Consider the following 25,263-nt stretch of genomic DNA (forward strand, 5'->3'; position numbering starts at 1 on the left):
AGGAAACCTAGGCTGTGTGATTTTGCAAGTCCAGTTTTAGGCTTCAGGTTCCTCATTTTTAAATCAAGGAGGTTGGCCCAACACCCGCCCAGGGGTCCTGAAAGATGGGGGCTAAGGGCCTTGCCCCACCACCGGCCAGCAACAGAGCCAGCCCTATGCCCACCTGGGAGTTCTGAGAGACAGGGGCCATGGGCCTCAGCCCCGCCCCCGCCACTGCACATCCAAGCAAGCAACAGAACCAACCCCTGCCTGGGATCCTGACACGGGAGCCAGGCCAGCCCCATCCCTACCTGCAACCAGATCCTGGAATGTACTTTTTAACCCTTTGTGTTTCTTTGGGGTGTGTGACTTATCTACTCATGTCCTTCACCAAATTTCTGCTTAGATTTTTCTAATTCATTTTTAGTTCTTTTTGCAATAAGGATGTTAATCTTTGTATGTTTAAAAAAGTAGTAGAGAGTAGAATAATGGTTACCAGAGGCTAGGAGGTGTGGGGGTGGGGGGAAAGATTGGGGTGAACCAATGGGGACAAAACTATGCTATCTACCCTAAGTGAAAAATTGTGCAGGATATGCATGTATTGCAACAACACACTGTACCCCACAAAAATGAATACAATTGAATTTAAATAAATAATAAAGAAATTGAGGAGGTTGCACCAGATATATTCACACAGTAAACATCTGTTGAATATGAAAAAGGACAGACAAGATCTCTGCTAGCATGGAGCTTTCGTTCTAATAAAGGAGACAGGTAATAATCAAATAAGGAAACTGAATAATTATAGATTATGATTAGTGTTACAATGGAAACCAAAAAGATGTTGTGATAGAAAAATATGGTGGTAGGGGACCTTTGAGGTGGTGATATTTAAGATAAAAGATAATAAGGAACCATCCAAACCCAAATGATAGCTAAGATCCATTTTGTTAGAATACTCTACGGTTTTGTGTAAAAATATGCTAATGTAGCTAAATATGCCAAGCAGTATGAAGGAGGGTGCTGCCTCATTAAAACTGGCACCAAGGGCTTTGTGCTCTCAGTGCAGTGATAGAAGAGTCTTATTCTTCCTCTGGGGATAGTACCAGTAGATAAAACCAACTTTACAGAGTTGTTTTTAGAAGCAAATATGATAATGAACGTAAAGTTCATAGCACAATCACCGTGTTGATTATATACAACGTTTAAGACCTGCAAATTCAGGATAGTTGTTACCTGTGTTGGAGAGGCAGAGAGATGTAATTGGAGCAGGATATACAAAGGGATTCAATGATATTTATAAGGTTTTATTTCTGAAGCTGGGATTCAAATCCCAGTTCTGCTACTCTACCAGCTGAGTGACCTTAGGCAAGCTACGTAGCCTTAAGTAGCTACTTAATCAATGATAGTGATAGATACATGGGTGTTCATTGTATTATTCCTTTTAAAATATTTGAAGTACTGTACAGTAATTTTAAAAGATAATTAACATTATGCCTGTATGGAAGTGTTTAATAAATGACAGTAATTATTTTTACATACCGATCATGGCACCTAAGTAGTGGTTAAGAGCTAGGGCTATGGATACTCTCAGCCTGGATTTGAATCCTAATTCTGCCAATTACAAGCTTTGTGCCCTTGGGCAATTTAATTACCACATTTTCCAGAACTTTGCTCCTTCAGTTATTCCCTCTCTGCCTGTCATCAAGGGTTAAGTGGAATACTGCACGGGATACAGTAACCGCTCAACGCATCTTAATTATTACTGTTAACATTGTTTTTATTCTCCTCAATCCCATGTACAGAAAGGAGAAAAAGAGTTAGGAGCAAGTGAAGGGAGAGGATAACACTGGGCCCTCCTTTCTCTGCCCTCTCCCTTTCTTTCCCTCTCCAAGAGAAGCTGCATGAGGTCATTTGATGGGAAGCCTGCCTGGGAGTTGGGGATAAGCTACAAGGAAGGACTGTGACTCCAAGCTAAGACACACCAAGGCAAACGACAGAAACATTCTAACCAGGGTTCTTAGGGTCTGAAATTAAAGTAGACTTAGAATAAATGGATAAAATATTTTTAAATTGTGATTGTTAATTATACACCGTTACCTTTTACAGTTGCTTTAATTGAGTATATTGCTTAAAATGACCAATAAAAATGAAATGGTGTTTAATCCTCTTCAAAATTATTGAAAGCAAGATGAAAACAAGATACCAGAATGGCAGAAATTAAAATGTGGTTGATCCCCAACACTGAGGAGGCTGCAGGACAACAGGCAAACTCACACTGTTGGTTGGAGAATAACTTGGTTCAGCTTCTTTGGTGGGCATTTAATTCATCAGTAACTTTTGAAAATTTAAAATACACCTAACTATTAACTCAATAATTCCACTCCTAGGAATTTGTCCTACAGAGATACTAGTATGCTAAGACATATACATAAGGCTGTTCACTGAAATATATTTTGGAAAATCCTGGAGCAACCTAAATGTGCATAAATAGAGAAGTAGTTTAAAATGATATGATTTAGTCATTCCACAAACATTCAGTACTTACTACTTGGTACTGTTAAACAGTAAAGCAGGTGCTTTGCTTTCTTAAAGCAGGTGCTTGGAAGACAGCCGTGAACAACAAAGACAAAAATCCCTGCCCTCATGGAGCATATGCTATCCTTACAGTGGAAAAATATGGCATATCTAAAATGTAGGAGAAAGATCTATAAACATTAATAGCTCTCCAAGACACAGGATAAGTGGAAAACTCACAGTGCAGAACAGTATAGCTTGCTAGATAGGTAGATAGAACATAGATAATACGATCCTAGTCAGAAACACATATTTTTATAATTTTTAAAAATTCTGGAGAATGCAAAAGGAACATAATGGTCTTTTTAGGGAATGAGATTGAAGTCAGGAAAAAGACTGACTTTGCATTTTAAATCTTTATAGATATACTGTTTTATTTTGTTATATACATGAACTACTTTTGATTAAAAATAACAATCTTAAATATATATATGGTTTGCTATTTTTTTTTCTTTTTTTTTTTTTTTTTGGTTATCTATTGCTGTATAACAAACTACCCCAGAGCATAGCAGCTTAAAACCATTTTATTATTTCTCATGGTTCTGTGGGTCACAATTTGGTCAGGGCTCAGCTGGGCAATCCTTCTATGTTAAATGGCATTAACAGTGGTATTCAGATGACTGGTAGGTAGGGTCCAGGACAGCTTTACTCACATGTCTGGTGCCTTAGTAAGAATGGCTGGAAGGCTAGACTTAGCTGAGCCTCTCTCTGTCTCCAAATATCTCTAGGATTTTCCATGTGGTCCCTCCAGAAGACTAGCCAGACTTTTTATATGATGGCTCAGAGCTCCAAGAAACCAAGATGGAAACTGCAAGTTCTTCAGAGACTAGACCTGGAAGAAGCTTGATGTCACTTCTGCCATACTCTATTTAGCTTCTCCAAAGATTCTAAATAGAGTAGTTAAGTTTAATATTCTAATCAGACTTGATTAGATTGCCTTAGCAATTATAGGCCAGCCCAGATTTGGGGGATAGGGATTGAAGATAGACCCAGCTTCTCTATGGGAAGGGTGTTAAAGGATTTGTGGCTATCTTTAATCTAATATAGACATCAAGATCAATGCCTTAATATAAGTTTTTATTTTTGATAATTTAAGTTAGGACTGAAAAACATAGTGTGGATGGTTCAAGATAACTTGAGTGGAAACCTAGGGAGAGAGGCATTGAAGACATGAGTGTGATCCCTTCATACTGGCAGCTGCAGGAGGCCTGTCACAGTATCAGAGTGAGAACTCTATTTCACTTACTCTGACAGGTTGACAATGCCTGCCTCTATTCTCCTCTCTACTTTCTTCATCTCTTTCAAGCTAGTCAGGGTAAAAAGCTTTGTTCCTCTGGAAGGGACCATGTCTTTTTTTGGCCCTGCACACTTCCCTTTTCAAAATACAGAATACAAAATACTCTGCTCCATGTAGTGGAGTATGGTGCCTTCAGCAGGGTCAAAGCAAACGCCATCAATTGATAGTCTACCCTCAGCATATTATTCTGCTATCTTTTAAAGACCACCATTTACTTTGAGCCAAATACTTTGCTAGCTACTTTAAAATACCTTTTGTTATCTCATCCTAACAATAATACTGGAACAGATATTATTATTATCTGCATTTTACAGACAAGGAAACTGAAACACAAACATAAAGCAACTTTACCCCATAATGCTACTTAAGTGGCGAGCCAGGATACCAGCTGAGATCTTTGACTGTAAAGCCTATGATCTTTCAGCGTACCATGCTGCCTCCCAAGGAAAAGAGAACAAGAATCTGCACACTGGACAGCCAGGATACCTTTTTCCTATCTCATTCAACCATCCACACAGTAACTGTGGTGTGCCAAGCGTGCTTCTACACTGCCAGAATCTCTAAAGTATTTTTAAAAATCTGAGGAGAAAGGCCATTTTTCTAGAATTGGCATTCCCAACACATCATAAAAGATTATTCTTAATTCTACTACACGTTTTGCTGCTGTTCCTTGCTGGAGACCAGCTCCAGTCGAGTTGTGGGTCCTTGAAAGAGGGATGAGGAAGCCGACGAAAATAACAAACACAGACGGAGACCTCAATGCATCAGTATGCATGTTCTCTCTCTGCGGGCTGTCAGTGTGTTGCAGCTGGAGCACAGTAGAGCATGAGACAACGCCTTTTATTTAGATTTTCCTCTGCAGGGGGTTTTTGGGTACTATTTTTATTACATCAGCAAGCTTGCATTAATAATTTTAAAGGGACAGGGGAAGCCAGTTTTTTTTTGTTTTTTGTTTTTTTTTTCCTTCGTTAGCACGTCTCAGGTGATTAGCTCACGCTTCCTCCTTTTGGTATCAGGTTATTAGATCGGGACCATCTTCTCATTGTCTTGAAGTTAACCTGTGACCTTTTCCGGTTGGCAAGCTGTGCTTAATATCTACCCTATTAACAGGGTGGGACTATTGCAGTTGCAAAGTGATAGACAGTACTATCATATAACCTATGTCTATTGCTAAATGTAATTACAAATTTGCTAAAAGGAACAATGTTAACATTTAAATTCTGATGGGGGTGTATTGATTTTATGTTCTAATGGAATGAACCTACTGTTCATATGGAAAAAGAACAGTGGATATTTGAGCAGCATTATCATGCACGTTTTGAGGTTATGCATTTGCTGTGGCCCCATAATCTTGATCTAAATATTAAAGTGTCCTTGTGCACAGCACCATCCCTCACAAAACCAGTTACATTTACCTCTTAGGTCTAATTTTGTAGGTTTAATAATTTTACAGCATATATTTTTATCCCTATATCTAATTCTTAATGATTTATTTAAAACTGGACACCACCAAGTAAAGGGGGTTCTACAGTTTCGTTCCCATATACTTAATTTGTCCCAATCATATAATTTCCCATTAATACCAACCGTTCTCTTGCCATTAATATAATCTCCAGTAAATGATGTTTGCCAACTTACATTAGGCTGCAGCTCATATTTAGTCATGAGCGGTGCTTTTGGAACATATGTTGGTGTGGTCAATTTATCATAAGGGGGTAATTTTGAATTGTCCAATTTACTCGGATCCTCTGTGGGAATGTTTAGTTCAATGACCGTATAATTATTTGTGTTATTTTTATAATCTTTTGGGAATTCAGAGAACTGCCACGGTAACCAAAATATCAAAAGAGAAGGCAAAAGCCATGAAGCCGAGGCAGGAACCCTTATGGTTATAGCAAGTGCCTTGCTAACTTGGAGAGGGCAGCCCAAGCTGATTCCTTTAGGATCCTGCCATGGAGTGGACTGCGCCAGTTCCTGGCACCTCCACTTTGCAAGAGAACAACTGTGTTAACAGTTGGAACTGTTGTGTATGTTTGAGCCACTGACCAGACAAGGATCAAGTATGGCACAGGTTTTTACTTCTTTTCAGCATTAACCAGAAAAGTGCTAATATGGAGGCATAAAATTGGAGAATATGGGCAGGAAACATGGGCCTCAGAGAGATGAGAGACATTTAGGCAGTAGGAAGAACTCAAAGGTAGTTCAAAAAATGGAGCTGTGGGACTTGACTCAAGCAGGATTCAGCAATCCCTTTATCCCAACCAAAGACTCCACAGAATGACACAGTGTCCAGTATACTGAGAAGAGGGGAGCTAGAGCCCTTGGGCATTGCTATGGATTGAGTGTCCCCCCGAATTCAGTGAAGCTTGATCCCCACTGTAACAGTGCTAGGAGGATGGGAAATCCAATTATGGTAATTGAAAGGTGTGGTCTTTAAGAGGTGATTAAATTATGAGGACTATGCCCTCATGAATGGATTGATCCATTCATGGAGTAATGGGTGTAGTTCTATGGCTTTATACAGAGGGCAAATGAGAAGGTTAGCTCCCTCTTACTCATGCCATCTCTCACCACGTGACACCCTGTGTTGCTGTGGAGAATAACCACCAAGAAGAAAGCCCTTACCCGTTGTGCCCCTGGACTGTGGACTCCCCAGCCTCCAAAACTGTAAGAAATAAATTTTCTTTCTTTATAAATTACCCAGTTTCTTGTATTCTGTTATAAACAACAGAAATGTACTAATACAGGCATATGTGGTACAGGGGGAAAAAGCATAACTAAAGGAGGAGAATATAATGGGGAGAGAAATCACACCCCAGAAAATTGAGTAAAAGAAGAGAGAAAAATTACAATCCTGTGATAAACATGATTGAAGGCCATTAACTTGAGACAGAGGCAGTCACACACAGAATTGCCCATTTGTGAACTAGGTCCTCAGGGATGGTGATGAGGGCAGAAAGCAAACTTGGAAAACTGTCAAATGACTCCATGCAAATTACATATCCAATTTTTATTTTGGCATTTTACATTAATCAAAGTAAAATCACAGCAAGTCATTCTATGAGGCCAATATTACCAAAATCCAACGAACACATCACAAGAAAAGGAATCAGAAGGAATCTACTAACCAATATCCCTAATGAATATAGATGCAAAAGCTCTCAACAAAATACTAGCAAACTAAATCCAGAAACATAAAGAATGGATTATATATCATGATCAACTGTGATTTATCCCAGAAATGCAAGGTTGTTTGACATATGAAAATCAATCAATAAGATCTACTACATTAAAAGAATAAAGGACAAAAATTACATGATTATCTCAGTAGATGAAGAAAAAGCATTTGACAAAATCCAACATCTATTCATGATGAACAGCAGATTAGGATGAGAAGGGAACTCCAACCTGATAAAGGCTATATATCCATCTATGAAAAAACATAGCTAACATCAATACTTAATGCTGAAAAACTAGATATTTTACCCATAAGGCCAGGGATAAAACAAGGATTTCCATTCTCACTGGTTCTATTCAGAATTGTCCTGGAGTTTCTTTCAGGTTAATTAGTCAAGGAAAAGAAACAAAAAGCAATTTTTTGTTCTATAAGCTTAGTATTATTAAGCTAGCAGTACTTCCCAAACTAATCTATGGATTCAACACAATTTCTATCAATGTATCAGTTGGCCTTTGTGCAGCAATTTGACAAACTGAACCTAAAATTTCACACGGAAATGCAAGGGACACAGAATACCCAAAACAGTCTTGAGGAAGAAGGACTCACACTTCCCAATTTCAGAACTTACTATAAAGCTATGGTAATCAAGACAATGAGCAACTGGCATAGGGATATATATACAGAACAATGGAATAGAATCAAAACTCCAGATATAAATCCTTACACTTATGGGCAATTAATTTTCAACAAGGGTACCAAGACCATCCTATGAGGGGAAATCATAGGCTTTTCAATAAATGGTGCTATAACAACTGGATATCCACATACAGAAGAATGAGTTTGTACCTCCACCTCACACCATATACAAAATGAACTTAAAGTGGCACAAATACCTAAATATAAGAGCGAAAACTATAAAACTCTTAGAAGAAAACACAGGGGTAAATCTTCATGACCTTGGATTTGTCAATGTATTCTTAGATATAATGCCAAAAGAAAAACCAACAACAACAAAAAATAGATAAATTAGATTTCATTAAACTTAAATACTTTCGTACTTCAAAGGATATCATGAAAAAAGTGAAAAGACAACCCACAGAATGGGAGAAAACATTTACAAATCATATCTGAAAGGGGTTTACTATCCAGAATACATAAAGAACTCTTACAACTCAACAACAAAAAAAGGCAAATAATCCAGTTAAAAATAGGCAAAGGATTTAAATACATACTTTTCCAAAGGATATAAAAATGACCAAGAAGTACATGAAAAGATGCTCGATGTCATCAGTCATGAGGGCAATGCAAATCAAAACCACAATGAGATACCACTTCATACCCACTAGGATGGCTATAATAAAAAAATGGAAAATAAATGTTGGCGAAGATGGTAGGAAATGTGAACACTTGTACATTGCTGGTGGAAAGTAAAATGGTGCAGTCATTTTGGAAAACAGTCTGGCAGTTCCTCCAAAGGCTTAAACACAGAGTTACTATTTGACCTAGCAATTATACCTCTAAATATATACTCAGGAAAAATGAAAATATATGTCCACACAAAAATGTGGACACAAATATTCATAGCAACATTATTTATAACAGCCAAAAGTGTAAACAACCCGAGTATCAATCAACTGATAAATATATAAATAAGATGTGTTATACATATGTCACAGAATATTATTCAGCCATGAAAAGTAATGAAGTACGAACACATGCTACAACATGGATGAATCTTGAACACTTTATGCTAAGTGTAAAAAGCCAAACACAAAAATCACATGTTACATGGTTCCAGTTATATGAAATGTCCATATGCAGGTAAATCCACATTGACAGTAGCTACCTGGGGCCAAGGGCAGAGGGGAATGGGGACTGACTGCTAATGGGTAAGGGGTTTATTTTTAGGATGATGAAAATGTTCTGTAACTGGATAGTGGTGATGGCTGTACAACCTTACAAATATACTAAAAACCACTGATTATATACTTTAAAAGGGTGAATTTTGTGGCATGTGAATTATATATCAATAAAGCTGTTATTTCTTTAAAGTGCAATCGTAAGTCCAACAACCAAGTAGGAAAAATGTGATAAATATTCAACTTTTACCCCAGCTACCAGGACTAATGACTTGCTTCCCTTTTCTTTAGCATCAGCCCCAAGGATTCACCAATGGCAAATTATTATATTTACCTGCCCTAAGTCAACAGCACTGAACATTCTAGGGTCCACACTTGTTACGTCTTCTGTATAGCCTTTTTCTCATGTTATGTTTGTACAGCAAACAACTCCTTCCTCCAAAAATGGGTCAGGAGAGACTCAAAAAACAGTGTGAGGCAACAGAGGGAAAGGGAAGTACTGCAGCACAAGCTATAGGGGCATGGGTGGGATTTGTTCCCAAATCCTTTCCTTCATTTGAGAATACTCAAGGAAACCTAGATATTTTCCCTCTTACACTCTTTCATAATGATCTGTTGGGGAAATATTTTGAAGTCTTCCAATTAGAGTCTAATCTATTACCAATTTCCAATAGTGAACCTAAGCCATTCTCAGTGAGAGTGGTAACCAGAGAATGGTCGAGGGCTACTTCGTCATGCATTCTAGTATTTAACAGCTCTTGCCATTAGGAAATAATCTCTAATATTTAATCCAGGTTTCTTATGTTTCATGTAAATAAAATTAACTCTTATTGTATCTTCAGTGGAGACTGATAAGAGATACTGTTGATTTATATTTGCAAAATAGTGCCTAGAAGGAAACACTAATCAGAACTAGAATTTATTCAGAAAATGGCAAATCAATATTCTCCAAGCATTTTAAATCCTTCAGTAAATAGGGGTGCCCCAACCCGTTCAAAGGTCTCTGGCTAAAAGTGTGTAAATGGTGTGGAGAGACAGTTAAGTGGAATTTAAGGCCAACCCTCATGAGTTAGGAAGGCCAGATAAGTCTGGCTAATCTACCACTTTCCACAAGGTAACAGGGTAAGAGAACTTCAGGCAAATACCAGTAGCAAGCAGAGATCCCTTCAAGAGATAAGGCACTTTGGAAAAACAGATTTCCCACGGATCATCACTGCCATTCTGCCCAGGCCACCTTACCTAACTGAAATTGATTGGAGACATTCCCACATGTTTGCATTATCTCCGGGCTATTCCATCCTAAGGGGTATAATGCACAGCCTGAGCTTATCAGCAATCCTGGAAAGAAAAGCATACACACATATAGAAAAAATATAACAGGTCTTCTGTCACACCAACATTTCCTCTAGATTAGCTTGGCTCAAATTCTGCCTCCTCCTCTCGGAGCTTATACTTCTCCTTTTACCCTAAATTTCCATGATACTTCAAACTCAACAGGATTTCTTGGCCATACCATAGATGGTATAGTGCAGTACACAGCAGAGGAGACAACTCATACACAATGGGCAGTATTGGAAATTGAGATAGGCCAATATAATTTTTACAGCCAGAATATTTTGACAAATCAACAAGCTAAATTGTCTTCTTCAACCTCTTCTACCTTGGTCTGAGAGGATAACAATGTAGAGATCACTACTCTCTTCTAAAATTCCACTTTTTATAAGCATCAGGTAGCTCCCTATTAGCTGAAAGTAGGTCATGATTTCTATAACTTGGAGTCAGCTGCTGGACTAAGATCTATAGGAAATGTACACAGTGAGCAGGCTGTTCCTGGTGAACAGAGCACCACACTCCCTCTTCCCTGAGAAATCATTCCAGCTACATGCCAAGCATTCCTCCTTTCTTTGGCTTCCAATACCTTCCACTATGCCCCTTGTTTTTATCCCTCTTTTGTTTACTTAATCACTACAGGTAAACTTTTTGGGAACTTAGTAATAATCTTGCTCATCCAATCAGAAATATTAATCTGTATCTGCTTGCCAACACTGCCTTCTATGGGCAACTACATCGCCCAAAGCTTTTTCTTACTGACTAGGTTTTTGCATTTTATAACCTGTGACTCCATCCTGCCTCTGGCCACAGCAGATTGAATCAAGCATTGACATCTGACACAAAAACAACCAAATTCATTAGATGGCCGATAATGGGTGACATTTTAGCCTGGCATGAAGAGATGAGCTGGGCCACATTCTTATTTCTGGAATATTTAATCAAGAAACATAGAGGTACTGAGCTAGTTTAACACACAGTGAAGAAGGTGGGGGCAAAAAGGAGGTAGAATCAAGTATGTATCAGGCTAAAGCCAAGTTCAATCCAAAGTAATTAGTGGACATCAATTCTGGGTAAGCTAAGCAAACTGATTGGTAGAGGGTGAGAATAGGGGAGAAAAGTGGCATGAAGCAGACGCACCATGAGAAAAACTACAGACTGTCCATGAAAGAGCCAGAGAAAAGAGAAGCCAGTCCTTCCCGACGGCTTTCTAGTTTCACTTTCCTTATGTTATAATAAACTCCCTTTTCATTGAGAGAACTCAAGTGAATCTCTGCTGCTTGCAACCAAAAGAGCCTGATTACAAGAATGCTATATATGAGTGTCACGCCAAAGGTCATAGGAAGGACACTTGCCATGAATGTGGATGCAGAAGGGAACATGACACAGAACCACCACAGAGAAGGCGCTGGATTAATGATGAATGGATGGCATATTTACGGGTTCTGGAGCTCTGAGGCTCAACTGGATGGTTAAAGGCAGGCTGCTTCAGGGACTGCTGGCTTCACCTTCACTCTCTTTCCTCAAGGAGCTAATAAGCCCACCACTTTGCCTTCAGATGAATCCTTTAGGGAAAAGACCTCAAAGTATCCTTCAAGCTTGTCTGCCACATGGCAACTAGTTTTTCTCAATACTCAGTGAGGTCTCAGGAGAAGACAAGGACCTTAAGAAATAGTGAGAAGGACGTTAGTTGGTTGGCTCAGTTGGTTAGAGCGTGATGTAACACCAAGGTCAAGGGTTTGGATCCCGTTTTGGCCAGTCCTCCCCACCCCCCACCAACCAAAAAAAAGAAGAAATAGCAAGAAGGGTTTTAATAGAGAAATAGGGAAACTGTCTTACTGACAGTGAGGAAGATTTTAGAAACTAAAAGAATGACCAATTAAGGTTAGAAATCCCCTTCAGTGGAATGCTTAAAATGAGAAAGCATTCTTATCTGTCTCGTAGACTTTCAGGAAATGAAACTGGTCACTCAAAGACCTTTCTAAGCTCTGGAATTTATCCAGTGGCAATAGAACAACATCCCTGTTTTTCACCACGGATAAACTAAAATCCTACAAGATGAGGAGGTAGCTCAGAGTACGCACAATGGATTAAGGACAAAACTGGTAGTGAAACCTAAGCCTTTTCCTGCTGCCAGTGTATATCCTTTGAGGGAAGAGTTAATAGAGACTGAGCTTTCCCACACAGACTAGGAAGAAAAGAACACAAGTTTATAAAAGAACATCAGCTCTACCTTCCAACCTCCACATTCAAATTCCTGGGAGTGTCATGAACTCTGAGTTCTCAAGCAGGAACTATTGCTAGCCAAGTGCCTTTCCTGGCACAGCAGTGGGAATTTTCCACTTTCTTCAGCCACCTACTCCTCAGACCTTACCATGCAGAGGAACTCAGGTCAGAGATTACCTCATCTAGGAAGCCTTCCCTTGCCACCCCTAACCCACAGGCTAAATTGTATGCTCTCCTTCTCTGTTCTCATAGCACCCTGTGCTTATTTTGGTGACTAAGGTAGCCTGTGATATATATTCCTTACAATGATTTTTCATTTGTTTCCCTCACCAGAGTGTATGCTCCTTGAAGGGAGGGGCCATATTTATCTTCAACTCTGCATCCTTGGTACCTGGTACATAATAAGTTCTCAGCAAATGTATCTGTTTCAGAGAATGCTACATAACAGGCAGCTTCCTTTGCCCACAGCACCCAAGGGGGAAGCCTTCTGAAGGAACTTCCATGGCAAGGTTGGGAAATCATCCTTGAAACCTGATATAGTCATAGAACCTAAGAGAGGAAAAAGCCTTTGGAGATTACCTAGTCCAACCCCTTCCAGTTATAGATGTGGATACTGAGAACCAGAGAGGGCAAGTGATTTACCGAAGATCACATAGCCAGTTACTGACAACACTTCTCACTGATCAACCCTTAGAGACTCTGTCTTTCTAGAAACAGGTGTCAAGGAATGACTACCTTTTGGCCACAGCATCTGTTAGCAGTAATTAGAAAGTTTGCAGGCATTAGACCTGGAGAGATAGCACAACATGGTAGCTTAAGAAAATGGGTTCTGTAGTCAGCCTAGACCTAAATTCAAATTCCAGCTTTGCCATTACAGGCTGTGTAACTTTAGGCAAATTACTTAACCTCTCTGTGCCTTAGTTACCTCATATTTAAAAAGGGAACAATAATAGTACTCTATCTTACAGAGCTGTTTCGAGAATTAATGAGATTAATTCAGATAACTTGCCTGGTACATAGAAAGCACTCAACAAAGATTTATCATTAGTTGAGGGCAGCCCCCTCCCCCCAGAAACAGGCAAGAAGCACAGCATGTTCGGGGTCCTAGGCAGGAACTGAGGGCAGTATCCCCCACCCAGAAATAGGCAAGAAGCTTGTCAAAAACACCACTTCCATGTGGGTGGTACACCACAGCTTCGGCTGCTGCAAAAGCAGCTCAATGCCACAGCAGTAGCCACAGACACCGTGCAGGCAGCCTGCCAGACACTTGACCATACACTGACACAAGGAGAATCACCAGCGGAGACCAGAGAGGATGTCTCTCTCCTCAAAGCTCACTCCAGAGTAACAGAAGAAGCAACTGCTTCTACCAGATGACCAGGCATAAGTGTAGAGATACTAGAAATACAAAAACCCAAGAAAATATGACACCACCAAAGAATACAGTAATTCTCAAATACCAGACCCTATAGAGCAGGAAACCCTTGAAATGACTGAAAAGGAGTTCCAAACACAATTTTAAGGAAACTCACTGAGATAGGAGAAGACTCAAACAACATAATGACATGAGAAAAAAAATCCAGGATATGAAGGAGGAAATTTACAAAGAGATTAATACCTTAGAAAAGAATGTAGCAGAACTCATCGAACTGAAAGATTCATTCAGATTCATTCGGTGAAATAAAAGACACAACCAAGAGCTTAAGCAGCATGCTGGAACAAGCAGAAGAAAGAATTTCTGATCTTGAAGATAGTCTTTTCAAAATAACCCAGGCAGACAAAAACAAAGGAAAAAATGAAGAAAATCTAAGAGAGCTAGCAGACAACCTTAAGTGCACAAACATTGGAATCATGGGTATTCCAGAGGGGAGGAGAATAGAAAAGGCATGAAAAACCTATTCAACAAAATAATAACTGAACACTTCCCAGGTTTAGGGAGAGACATGGACCTTCAGATCCAGGAGGCTCAAAGATCCCCAAACAGATTCAGCCCAAAAAGAATCCTCTCCAAGATACCTTATAGTCAAAGACAAAGAGAGAATCTTAAAAGAAGCAAGAGAAAAGCGTCAAGTCACCTATAAGGGAGCCCCTATCTGACTAACAGCAGACTTCTCAACAGAAATTCTATAGGCCAGAAGAAAATGGGATGATGTATTCAAAGTTCTAAAAGAAAAAAACTGCCAGCCAAGAATACTGTACCCAGCAAGGCTATCCTTTAGAGATGAGGGAAAAAATAGTGCATTTTCCAGACAGACAAAAACTGCAGGAGTTCACTATCACACAACCAGCCCTGCAAGAAATCTTCAAGGGAATGCTGCAACAGGAATCCAAACAACAATAATCACTCATCTTACTAGCTAGTTCTGTTCAAACTCTTTCATTTCATAATTCAGTCTTGATAGCTGGCATGTTTCTAGGAATTTATTCATTTCATCTAGATGATCTAATTTGTTGACCAACAATTATTCATAGCATTCTCTTATAACCCTTTTGATTTCTGTAAATTAGTTTGTAATGACCCCTCCTTCATTTCTGATTTTAGTAATTTGAATCTTCTGCTTTTTTCTTAGTCCATCTAGGTAAAGATTTGTCAGTTTTGTGGGTCTCATCCAAGTACCAAATTTTGGCTTCATTGATTTTCTCTATTTTTTTTCTATTTTTTATTTATTTTATGTATGCTCTAATTTTTATTATTTACTTCCTTTGTTGGGTTTGGGCTTAGTTTGCTCTTCATTTTCTAGTTTCTTAAGGTGCAAAGGTGTTGATTTAAGATCTTTCTTTTTTATTAATGTACACATTTACATTAAATAAATTTCCCTTTTAGGAAAACAAAAACAAAACAAAACAAAAACAACATTTATCATTTTTAAACAGCTGCCTCTCCCTGTGACCCTTCTCCCAGTTTCCCTCTATATTCTTCATGCTAATTTCTTCCTTACCTCTTTGTCCTCCTTGGGAGAAAAAAAAAAAAAAGCTAAAAAGCCAAAAGCTGGACAGGGCTCACTTCAAAACCTGCCTGGTTAGAGTTGTTATCTTGCAATTTTGCAGAGGCCCCTAGCCAGAGACCAGGAATTTCTGTGAGGTATATGTTCTGCCCCAGTACACACAGCCCAATGCTCTGTTCAATCTGCCCCCCGATCTCCCTCATCCTGCCTTTTAGACAGGTAAGCACATTAGTGTGTAAACATATTTCTTGGAGATATTTGACTCGTACCTGACAGCTGATTCCATTACATTTGATCATAGCTGGAGAAAGATGTCCTGGGGGACACATTAAAAATAAAAATAAAGTCATAGGGTAATTCATCCTCATTTATATTTGTCCCTAACAGTTCTCATCAATTTGGGGCTGTGAAGATGTGCTTCAGATAGCAACAGGAAAGTCATTTGCCAGTGCCAGGCCCTTCCATCTTCTGGAAGAGTGGGGATTTGTATTAAAACCATAGATTCTTGGGCTTCAGCCTCAGGTATCTGATTCAGTACTGTAGCCCAGGAATACACATTTTAAAAGCTCTTTATTGTGTTGATGCATCTGGTCCTGGTAGCAACACCACTAAAAATGTTCAGAGCAGGAGCTCTGGTGACAGAGAAAATTAGTTTAAATCCCAGCCTTGCAACACATGAGCTGTAGCCCCAGCTCTCACTTCTCTTCTGTGTTGTTGCTAACTCCCAGTTTTACCCCTCCAACCACATATGCCCCTTGGAGAAGTCTGTTCCAGCTGAATATGTTCAGCTAGGTACTTTCATATTTTTACCTGCCTCTAGGAAGGAAAATAAAGTCCTTCAGAGTGTGTTACCATCTTTACTCCCCTGCTGCACGTGGGCAGATCTCCAATGGGCTGCCATCTTGTTTTCCTTCCTCAACTGCTCCCCTCCATAAGAATCCCCTTTCACAAAATGTACCAAATGTCCTACCCAAACATGGTTGCTGTAGTTCGAATTCACTGTGCTGACCAAGCAGAGGCCTGGAGTTGGGCACTTAGCTTCAGCCCTTGTGTCAGCATCAACACCAATACAAGCCTCAGGTGCAAAATTTAACACAGAACTTGGAACCTTCCCCCTAGATAGAATCCAGCCACCCTCAACCTTCCCCTGCTCCCAGAATTACTGTTTCCCCACATCCCAAAAACTGTATAACCCCCTCCCAACTCACATGCTCAATGCGCTAGGTGCCTAGTCTTTGTCTCTGAGCAGGGAAAGCCTCTTCACTGGGTGTTAACAAATCCGTTTGCACCCTATACCTCATCCACAAATGCAAAAGTTCAATGAGCAGCTATTTTGTTACACTCCCCACCCACATCCGCAAGTCCCCTGTCTTTGCACGGCTTCCAATCTTGCTTTCCAAACATGATTATTAGGTAGTCTGAATTTACTACCCTGAGCAGAAGCCTAGCATAGGTTAATTTGTTATTATTTTGCTCAGTGTACTGCTCTAACAGCAACTTCAACTCAAACATAACTCAGTGGAAATTTTCCAAGTTTGTCCTCCAACTTTATCTAAGGTTTCCCTTCTCATGGAACTCCCCCACTTAACTCCCCCATTGACTCAACCCCATATTCTCTCTCAGAGTTACAGGATAGCTCACATTTGCTAGAGATGTGGAAAGTAGATCAGGGGAGACTTCACAGACGGATTGCACTGGACCAGGCCTTTGAGAGATGGACAGATATTTATAGGCATAAATGGAAGAAGGGGAATTCCAAAAAGAAACAACACCACGGACAAAGCTGGGCAGAGTTTCTCAAATTTTATTGTGTCCTGCAATCATGCTGGGGAGTGATAAATCACAGGTCTAAGAGAGTAGTTACTTTGCGGTGGGGACAAAGGAATGTGATCAGATTATAAAGGTGGATTCAGCTGTAGTGGCAATATTATATTTCTTAAGCTGAGTAGTACATATGTCTGAAATATTTCATAATATATTTTCAAAAATATATCAGCCCTAGAGGCTGCATAAAATGTAGACTAGCAGGTCCCAGGTCCAGATTACTAAGTAATCTGCATCAACAAGTGATCTAGGTGAGTCTTATGCAAGTGATTCATGGACCACTCTGAAAAACATTGTGGTGGCATTTCTTGCCCAAAAGAAAAAAGGAAAATGAAGAGCATGAGTGCATAAAGCCCAGGACTGGGAGTTAGAATCTCTGGACCATATTCTATGCTCTGCTCCAATTTGCTACATAGTCTTTGTTGTTAGCCACTAATGTAGGTTAACTTCTTTGAATACCATTTCCCAAACAGAAAGCAACCTTGATCATCCTTACATAGCACGTAAAGATAAATAAAATGAGGTCTGGTGAAGCCTGGAAGGACTTCCCAGGAAATGCATGGTTTGTAGGGAAGATAATTGTTTTTAGAAGGATAGAAACCTTCCTAGAATCAAGTTCTCTGATCTGTCTCCAGTGGCAACTTTCATTCAGCCTGAAGCATGTAGCACTAGGACCTTACATGGAGAAAAGCTCTGGTGCCTGTCTGGATGTGTTGAATTCTTTCTCCCTAACAAGAAATGTCCAAGGTGGTAGTTCTCCCTGAGGTTGGGGAAAGGAAACATAGCATACACATCAGAGTCACTGGGGAGATTTTTGAAAGCATGCAGACTTCCACCTGTTGCTGTGTGTGTCAGAATGAAAAAGAGACTAGAGAGCTGGGGAGTTCACATTTTTTTAAGCACTCCAGGTGAGTCTGATATATTCCCTGCTGTAGAAAGATTCTTGGCTCTCCTCAAGTAACCTGATCCAAGATCTTACACTTTTTTCCTGCCAAGAAGTTCCTTATATTTACTTCTCACCTATTCTTTGTTTAGCTCTCACTGAAGATAGAGGATAATTCACAAGCATCTTGCACATGTATACACAGGGGAATGTGAATAATGACCATGTTCTCAGGGACCAGGGGCCAGCTGGTTGGAAAGTTCAGCATCCCTAGGGTTGAAATAATCTCCTGGCCAGATGTTTCCTTCACCGGTTGGAGCAGGGCATGAAGGTCCCAGTGGAAGGCTCTCTGGACCCTAGGCTTGTCCAGCTGAATCAGCTGCAGGTGGAGCAAATGGGACCCAAGGGCCCCATCAGGTCACCTTGCTGAGTATGACTCAGGCCAGCAGCTCTTTATTTCTTCCTGTCTCTCCCACTTCCCACCACTCATCTCTGTGGGCAGCCGCCAGACCAGGGAACAAGAGTCAGGCAGGGGGAGGGGGTAGTTCTTAATGGATACTCCATTTCTTCAGTGGTTTGGGGTCTGGCAGAGATAAACCAGACCTGAAACAAATTGGCTCCTCCCCCAATGTATTTCAGTTAATGCACTAGCTGCCGAGAAGCAGCCAGGCCTAGAGCAACAAAATCAATTCCCCTTGGCCAAACAACAAGCTTAAACTTAACCCCCACAGCTCTTTCTCTTGTGTCTTTTGTCAATGTTATATAGAGCTCAAAAAGCTGCCTGGGCTTGACTTCTTGTCACTGGAAAAGCCCACCTCTGAGGATCAGACCCAAGATCTCCAAAGAGCCATGGGTCATGGCCAAGTGCCCAGCAGCTCCTAGAAAACATGGTACATCCAAGCACTTTTCACCATCCTTTCACATCTGACATAATCTTTATGGCCACCAGTCTCTAAAAAGGAGGCAGGAATGAATCTTAGTTGGCTGATGTTACGATGAAAAAGCCGTGGAGGTCTAGCAGCTCTGTCGCAATATCATTTCCCTGCCTAGGGATCAGCCCTTGGTCTTGACCTTTATTAGGACTACTGTCAAGTGACACTTTATTCTTGAATTTTAAAGACTCTTACCTAAATGCAAACCTGTAACCATGTTTATACAAGCAAGGGTCATGGGGAATCTGAAACTAAAATAGTACTCCTGGTTTGCCTTCCTCTATAGAATACCGGCCACTCAGCCAAAGTTCTGTCCCACCCAGCCTGTGAGTACCCAAACCTCCATTACCTTCCCACATCCCCCCTCAACAATTTCCTTTGAGTTTCCAGACCTAAGGGTTGAGATCAACTAAAATGCATCATATGGGGAACTATGAGGATTTTGTAAAAGACTCAGTCAAGCCCAAAAGAAGAAGCAAGCCAGGAGTAGGAGCCACTATTAATGCTTGAAATCTGATGGAGGCTGTTGCTACTGGCCTTCTGATTCCTGCTAGTTATCCTCTCCTCAGTCTACTGGAAACTCTTAGAAATGCAAGTGAGGCTAAGTTGTCACTCTCATGTCAGAAGAGAAGAGAGCTTAGGGTGCTAACAGCCTTGCATGGAAGCCTGGAAAAAAAGGAAGAGATGTGAACAAACCCAGGCCGCACATGTCCAGCATATCCTACATACACTAGACATTGCCTTAGCTATGCATTCATTTTTTATACAGTTACTGAACACCTGCTCTGTGCCAGGCACTGAGCTGGGCCCTGGGCCTATAAATATGAATTGCAAGAACCCTCTTTTCCTGCCAGTCAAGTGTCACTTCCTGGAATAATGTATCCATAAAAGTGCTGAATTAACTATAGCATGCCCAATAATACTAGTGAAAGGTGAGCCTCACTCATTTCTGTTAACCACAGAACTCCCAAAGGGAAATAAAATCATTGGCTTAGGTCAGCCTTAGCATCTGGTTTGGTACCATGGTTTTCAAGGGGAAGAAAGAAACCAACCTAATTCTACTTTTCAATGTGGCCAGAAAACCATTAGTGGCTAACAAGTGGGAAAATTCAGAGATGAGGGAGGCTAGAATGGTAATTTAGATTTAAAACTTTTATGATTCTGAGGAAAGAGGGAACCAGAAAGCATCAACCTTACCAGACCTTAGGTCTGGTACCTAGCATTTCACTATTAGAGATGTATTTATTTGGTGAGAACTGTTAGTAATTAGCACCTGTGTGTATGTATTTATCAAGTTGCTGTGCTCTGAGATAACTACCAGAGAGCAGGGCTCTTAGAGATCAAGTTTATACTGAAGCAGTAGCACTAGCGTATATGTTGCTGCCCCTGGAAAAAACACTTGGATATTTTTAAATGGGCACTCTGCAGGCAGAAAAAGGTGATAAAAATAGAAGCTAAACAACAGATATCAACTCTGCCTACTAGCCAATTTTGCTATGAATAAAGTGCTGTTGTAGATTGCACTTTGGGAAGTCCTAGACTAGGTATTTTAAAGGTGTCCCCATTCATAGCCTTAGAGGTGGACAAAGAGGAGGGGTTGAGAGTAGATTCTGCCATAAGGCCACACGCCCCACTCCCGCCCGCCACCATAGCTCTCCAACTTTCCCAATCCCAGGGACACAGTCTTACCTCCCACGAACTGCGCTGCTCCCATGCAACGTCCCATCATCCTGGAGATGAGCTCCTCCATGCAGCAGCCCAGGACAGCAGCCAGTGCCACCAGGAGCAGCAGAGCACAGCCAGCACCTGTCACCACTGTGCACATCTGCCAGGCCAGGCTTGGGATGGCACTAAAGCTGGCATAGCGTCCACACTCTTCCACCATGATCAGACTATGTCCTTCCCCCCGCACAGGGTAGTTGCACCTCCGGAATGTGCTGAATGACACTGGCTTTCCCAGCTGGGATCCAAAGAGCCAGTAAGGCAGGAAGTAACTGGTAGAACTGGCAACTGCAGTAACAAGGGACAGGAAAGCCCACAGGGTCCCCACCACGGTCAGGCTGCTCCTCATGGTCTCAGGTTTTATCTGCAGGGATGGGGAGATGAGTTGGGTCACAGCACAAAGTGCAGAAAGTTACCATGCAGGCTCCACTGGCCTATTTTTCATCGGTTAGCCAGTCCTAGGGCTTATTTATGTGCCACTTGGCCCTTGCTTCTAGATAAGATTATTCTCTTGAGGACCACTGGGATTCCTGCAGGATTCTTCTTTCCAGTACTTTTCCCATCTTCCTTTCCTTCTGCCTGATTCTAGCTGCAATGGAAAAATCATTGAACTGAATTAGTGACTGCTCTGCCAACTCAAATGCAGCCTGATCAGACAGCTTTTAACTCTTGACACACAAAATGGGACAAGTGGCAGAAAGGGAGCCTGAATGAAAGTAAGGCTGCCCCAGGAGCCCCCAGGCTTCCAGCTAAATGGCCTTTTGGGCCTAGAGGCGTGGAAAGAAGTGATATCTCAAGAGTGTCAGGAACAAAGTTGTTTTCAGAGAGTGAAGGAGGAAAAAAGATAACTCACAGAGCCTCTTCCTACTCTAAGGGGAAGGAGAGAAGGAGAGCTCACTGTGGAGTTACTAGGTAGGATGTCCAACGGTGTGTTAGTGTGGGCTTTTTAACTGGAATACATCAGCCAGGTTGAAATGGGTAGAATAAAATAAGGAATGCCTAATCTCATACTCTATGCCTATCGTGACAGAGAACTATTCAGTCACTTTACCCACAGCTAAAATGGGAGGCAACTTACCAATCAGTGCATGTTAACTGTAGAATGGCTACTGAGAAAAGCTTCCTTGTCTTTTGCCAGATATAATCAAGAAAGCTTCTTATCCCTCTGAAATGGATCAGGATAAGGCAGTCCCGGCCTTGCAGCAGGAACATACTCATATAGCTGTAAGGACCTTTCAAAGTCCCTTTTGGAACAAGTAATCTCAGATTCAAGATGCTGAGAATCTTTCCTGATTTAGTCTCCTCAGCCCAGCACAAATGGCTTTCACAGACCCTTCTGTCAAAAATCAACCATTTCCCTCCCAACTCCATTAATCTGCCATTACTTTCTGGCCTGTTTCTCTGTTAGGGCAGCTGGAGACCACACTGCACCTTGCTGACAGCACTGTGAATGTCTCCAGCAGGAAGATGGTGGAGTATGTTTCAGAAACTTCTCCATAATTCATCTCCATTGCTTAAAGTTATAGGTGATAGTGCGGGGGAAGGGGCACGGGTGGGGAGACCCAAAGCAGGGGAAGTGCAGGAACTGACTGTATAGGGTTGCCACATTCCCAGTTTGGTACATTGACAGGAGAAAGCAAACAGTTGTACTGGGGGTCTCAGGGTCCCAGCCATGAGTGCTTTCACAATCATCAAACACTGTCTGGCACACAGCAGACATTCCAATTTCTGTTTGTTTAATGAAACCCCTTTCATAGAATCATCCCATTTCCAGACTGGCAGGGACTTTTAATGAATCACTTAATCCAACCTTCTCATTTTACATATGGGAGAGTTTGGCCCAGTAAAGGGGGAAGTGATTTTCCCCAAGTCCCAGAGTAAATTAGCAAGCAGCAACACTGAACCAGAAACCCAATCTGCAGATTCATAGGCCAGTACTTTTCTATCACACAATGCTACCCCCCGCCCATCATTTTTACAGATGGGACTAAGGAGAGGAAGTGATTTACCCAAGGGTAAAGGCCTAGTGAGGTACACTGGCCAGACCAGAGCCCAGTTATTTGATTCTTAGTATAATGCTCTTTTTTCACTTCACCACAATTCCCCTCTTGACACATATGTATTTTGTGCTATGTGTTTTGTGCAGGAAGGGAACAGAGATCGTAAATTGCAGGTGCTTACTTTGGAATGTTAGGGCTTGGGAAGTAAGTGCCCTGAGCTGGGCCCCTGGGAACGAGGCTTTGTGCCTGAAAGTAGGGGGAATGAGGGAAACATGTGATGAAGGATGGGAGGCCAACAGGGAGAAAAGCAGAACTAGTTTTGCGTAATTGCTGTTAGAAAGCAGGTATGCTTGGCCACAATGAGGTAATACCTCTGCTTATTATATTATAGATTTTAGGATTATGAAAAGTGCAAGCAGTCCTCTGTTAAGAACTCATTTCCTGATGAAGAAATAAGCTGATAAACAGCTGTGGTTCACATCACCACAATCCCTTCCAAGTAAATTATTTCATATGATCTGCCCAACAATTTTGTTAGGTTGGTAAGAAGGAATTACCCCCAATTTACAGATGAGAAAATTGAGGTCCAGAAAGCCAAGTGACTTGCCCAAGGGTAGACAGTGATTCCAAGGCAGAGCCATCATTTCCTACTTCTCCTTCACCTGCAGCTTCCCCCATAGTATTACCCCAGTAGTATTATAGCATCACCCCAATAGTATTACAATTGAAATCCTCCATGGTTTCCCATCCAGAATTTCAAAACGTGTTTAAGTGTGGGGAAAGAATTGGAGGGGAAGACAAGTAGATAGGAAGAAGGCCAATTTCTCCAGACATAGAGAATAAACCAGCAGAACAGGAGTATTAACTGTTTCAAGCTCAGCATCTGTAGTCAGAAGTAAACTCATATGTCCCCCATGAACATCACCACCCTGAGATCAAAAGTCCCAGTATGCGGAAGTTCAAGCTAGTGCAATAAGGCAAGAGAAAGCAATAAAGGGTGTGCAAATCAAGGAGGAAGTCAAACTACCCTTATTTGCAAATGATATGATCATACACATAGAAAACCTGAAAGACTCCACCAAAAAATTACTAGAACTAATAAATGAATTCAGTATAGTGGCAGGACACAAAATCAACACACAAAAATCAATAGCCTTCCTCTATACCAATAATGAAATAGCTGAAGAAGCAATCGGGAAAATAATTCTATTCACAATAGCTACCAAAAAAATGAAATACCTAGGACTAAATTTAACCAAGGTGGTGAAAGACCTCTACAATGAAAACTATAAAACATTGGTGAAAAAAATTGAAGAGGACACAAATAAATGGAAAGATATCCCCTGTTCAAAGGTGGAAATAATTAACATCAACAAAATGCCCATATTACCCAAAGAAATCTATACATTCAATGAACTCCCCATCATAATACCAATGACATTCTTCACAGAAATAGAAAAAAAAATGATCTTAAAGTTTGTATGGAACCACAAATGACCCCATGTAGCTAAAGCAACCTTGAACAAAAAGAACAAAGTTAGAAGCATCACACTTCCTGACTTCAAAATATACTATAAAGCTATAGTAATCAAAACAGCATGATACTGGCATAAAAATAGACAAATTGGTCAATGGAATAGAAAGCCCCTTCCCCCAAAAAGAATAGAAGGCCCAGAAATAAACCTACATATTTACAGCCAACTGATTTTTGACAAAGATGCCAAAAATATATACTGGGGAAAGAACAACCTCTTCAATAAATAGTGCTGGGAAAACTGGATATCTACACACAGAAGATTGAAACCCCTATCTCTCACCACACACAAAAATCAACTCAAATTGGGCCAAAGACATAAATTTAAGACCCCAAACTATGAAACTACTAGAAGAAAACATAGGGGAAATGCTACACAAAATGGGAGTGGGCAGCATTTTGGGGGGGTGAGACTACAAGGCACAGGAAACTAAAGCAAAAATACACAAATGGGACTACATCAAACTAAAAAGTTTCTACAGCAAGGGACACTACCAACAAAGTGAAGAGACAATCTACAGAATGGGAGAAAGTGTTGGCAAACTACACATCAGACAAGGGACTAATGTCCAGAATACATAAGGAACTCAAACAACTTAACAGCAAAAAACCCAAAAAGCACAATTAAAAAATGGGCAAAGGACTTGGACAGACATTTCTCAAAAGAATACATACAGATGATGAAGAGGCACATGAAAAAACACGCAACATCTCTAATCATCAGGAAAATACAAATTAACACCACAATGAGATATCATCTTGCCCCAGTTAGAATGTCTATTATCAACAATACAGCAAATAACAAATGGTGATGAAGATGTGGAGAAAAAGGAAATCTCCTACATTGTTGGTAAGAATGTAAATTGGTACAGCCATTATGGAAAACAGTATGCAGGTTTCTCAGAGAACTAAAAATAAATCTACCTTATGACCCAGCTATCCCACTACTAGGTATATACCCAAAGGAAATGAAATCAA

At 40.6% G+C, this 25,263-nt stretch overlaps 1 protein-coding gene across 1 annotated transcript in view; it reads right to left on the reverse strand.

Annotated features, from left to right (window-relative positions):
* Nucleotides 1-21,100, reverse strand: part of LHFPL1 (LHFPL tetraspan subfamily member 1) — a 39,381-nt gene extending 18,281 nt beyond the window's left edge. The window contains exons 1-2 of the mRNA XM_063085100.1: nt 20,719-21,100; nt 10,130-10,228 (exon numbers count right to left, since the gene is read on the reverse strand). Of these exons, the coding sequence (XP_062941170.1) occupies nt 10,130-10,228; nt 20,719-21,100 (481 nt within the window). The remainder of the gene's footprint in view (nt 1-10,129; nt 10,229-20,718) is intronic.
* Nucleotides 21,101-25,263: the final 4,163 nt, after the last annotated feature.

This window comes from Cynocephalus volans, chromosome X (genome assembly GCF_027409185.1).
Source record: "Cynocephalus volans isolate mCynVol1 chromosome X, mCynVol1.pri, whole genome shotgun sequence".
NCBI classification, from domain to species: domain Eukaryota; kingdom Metazoa; phylum Chordata; class Mammalia; order Dermoptera; family Cynocephalidae; genus Cynocephalus; species Cynocephalus volans.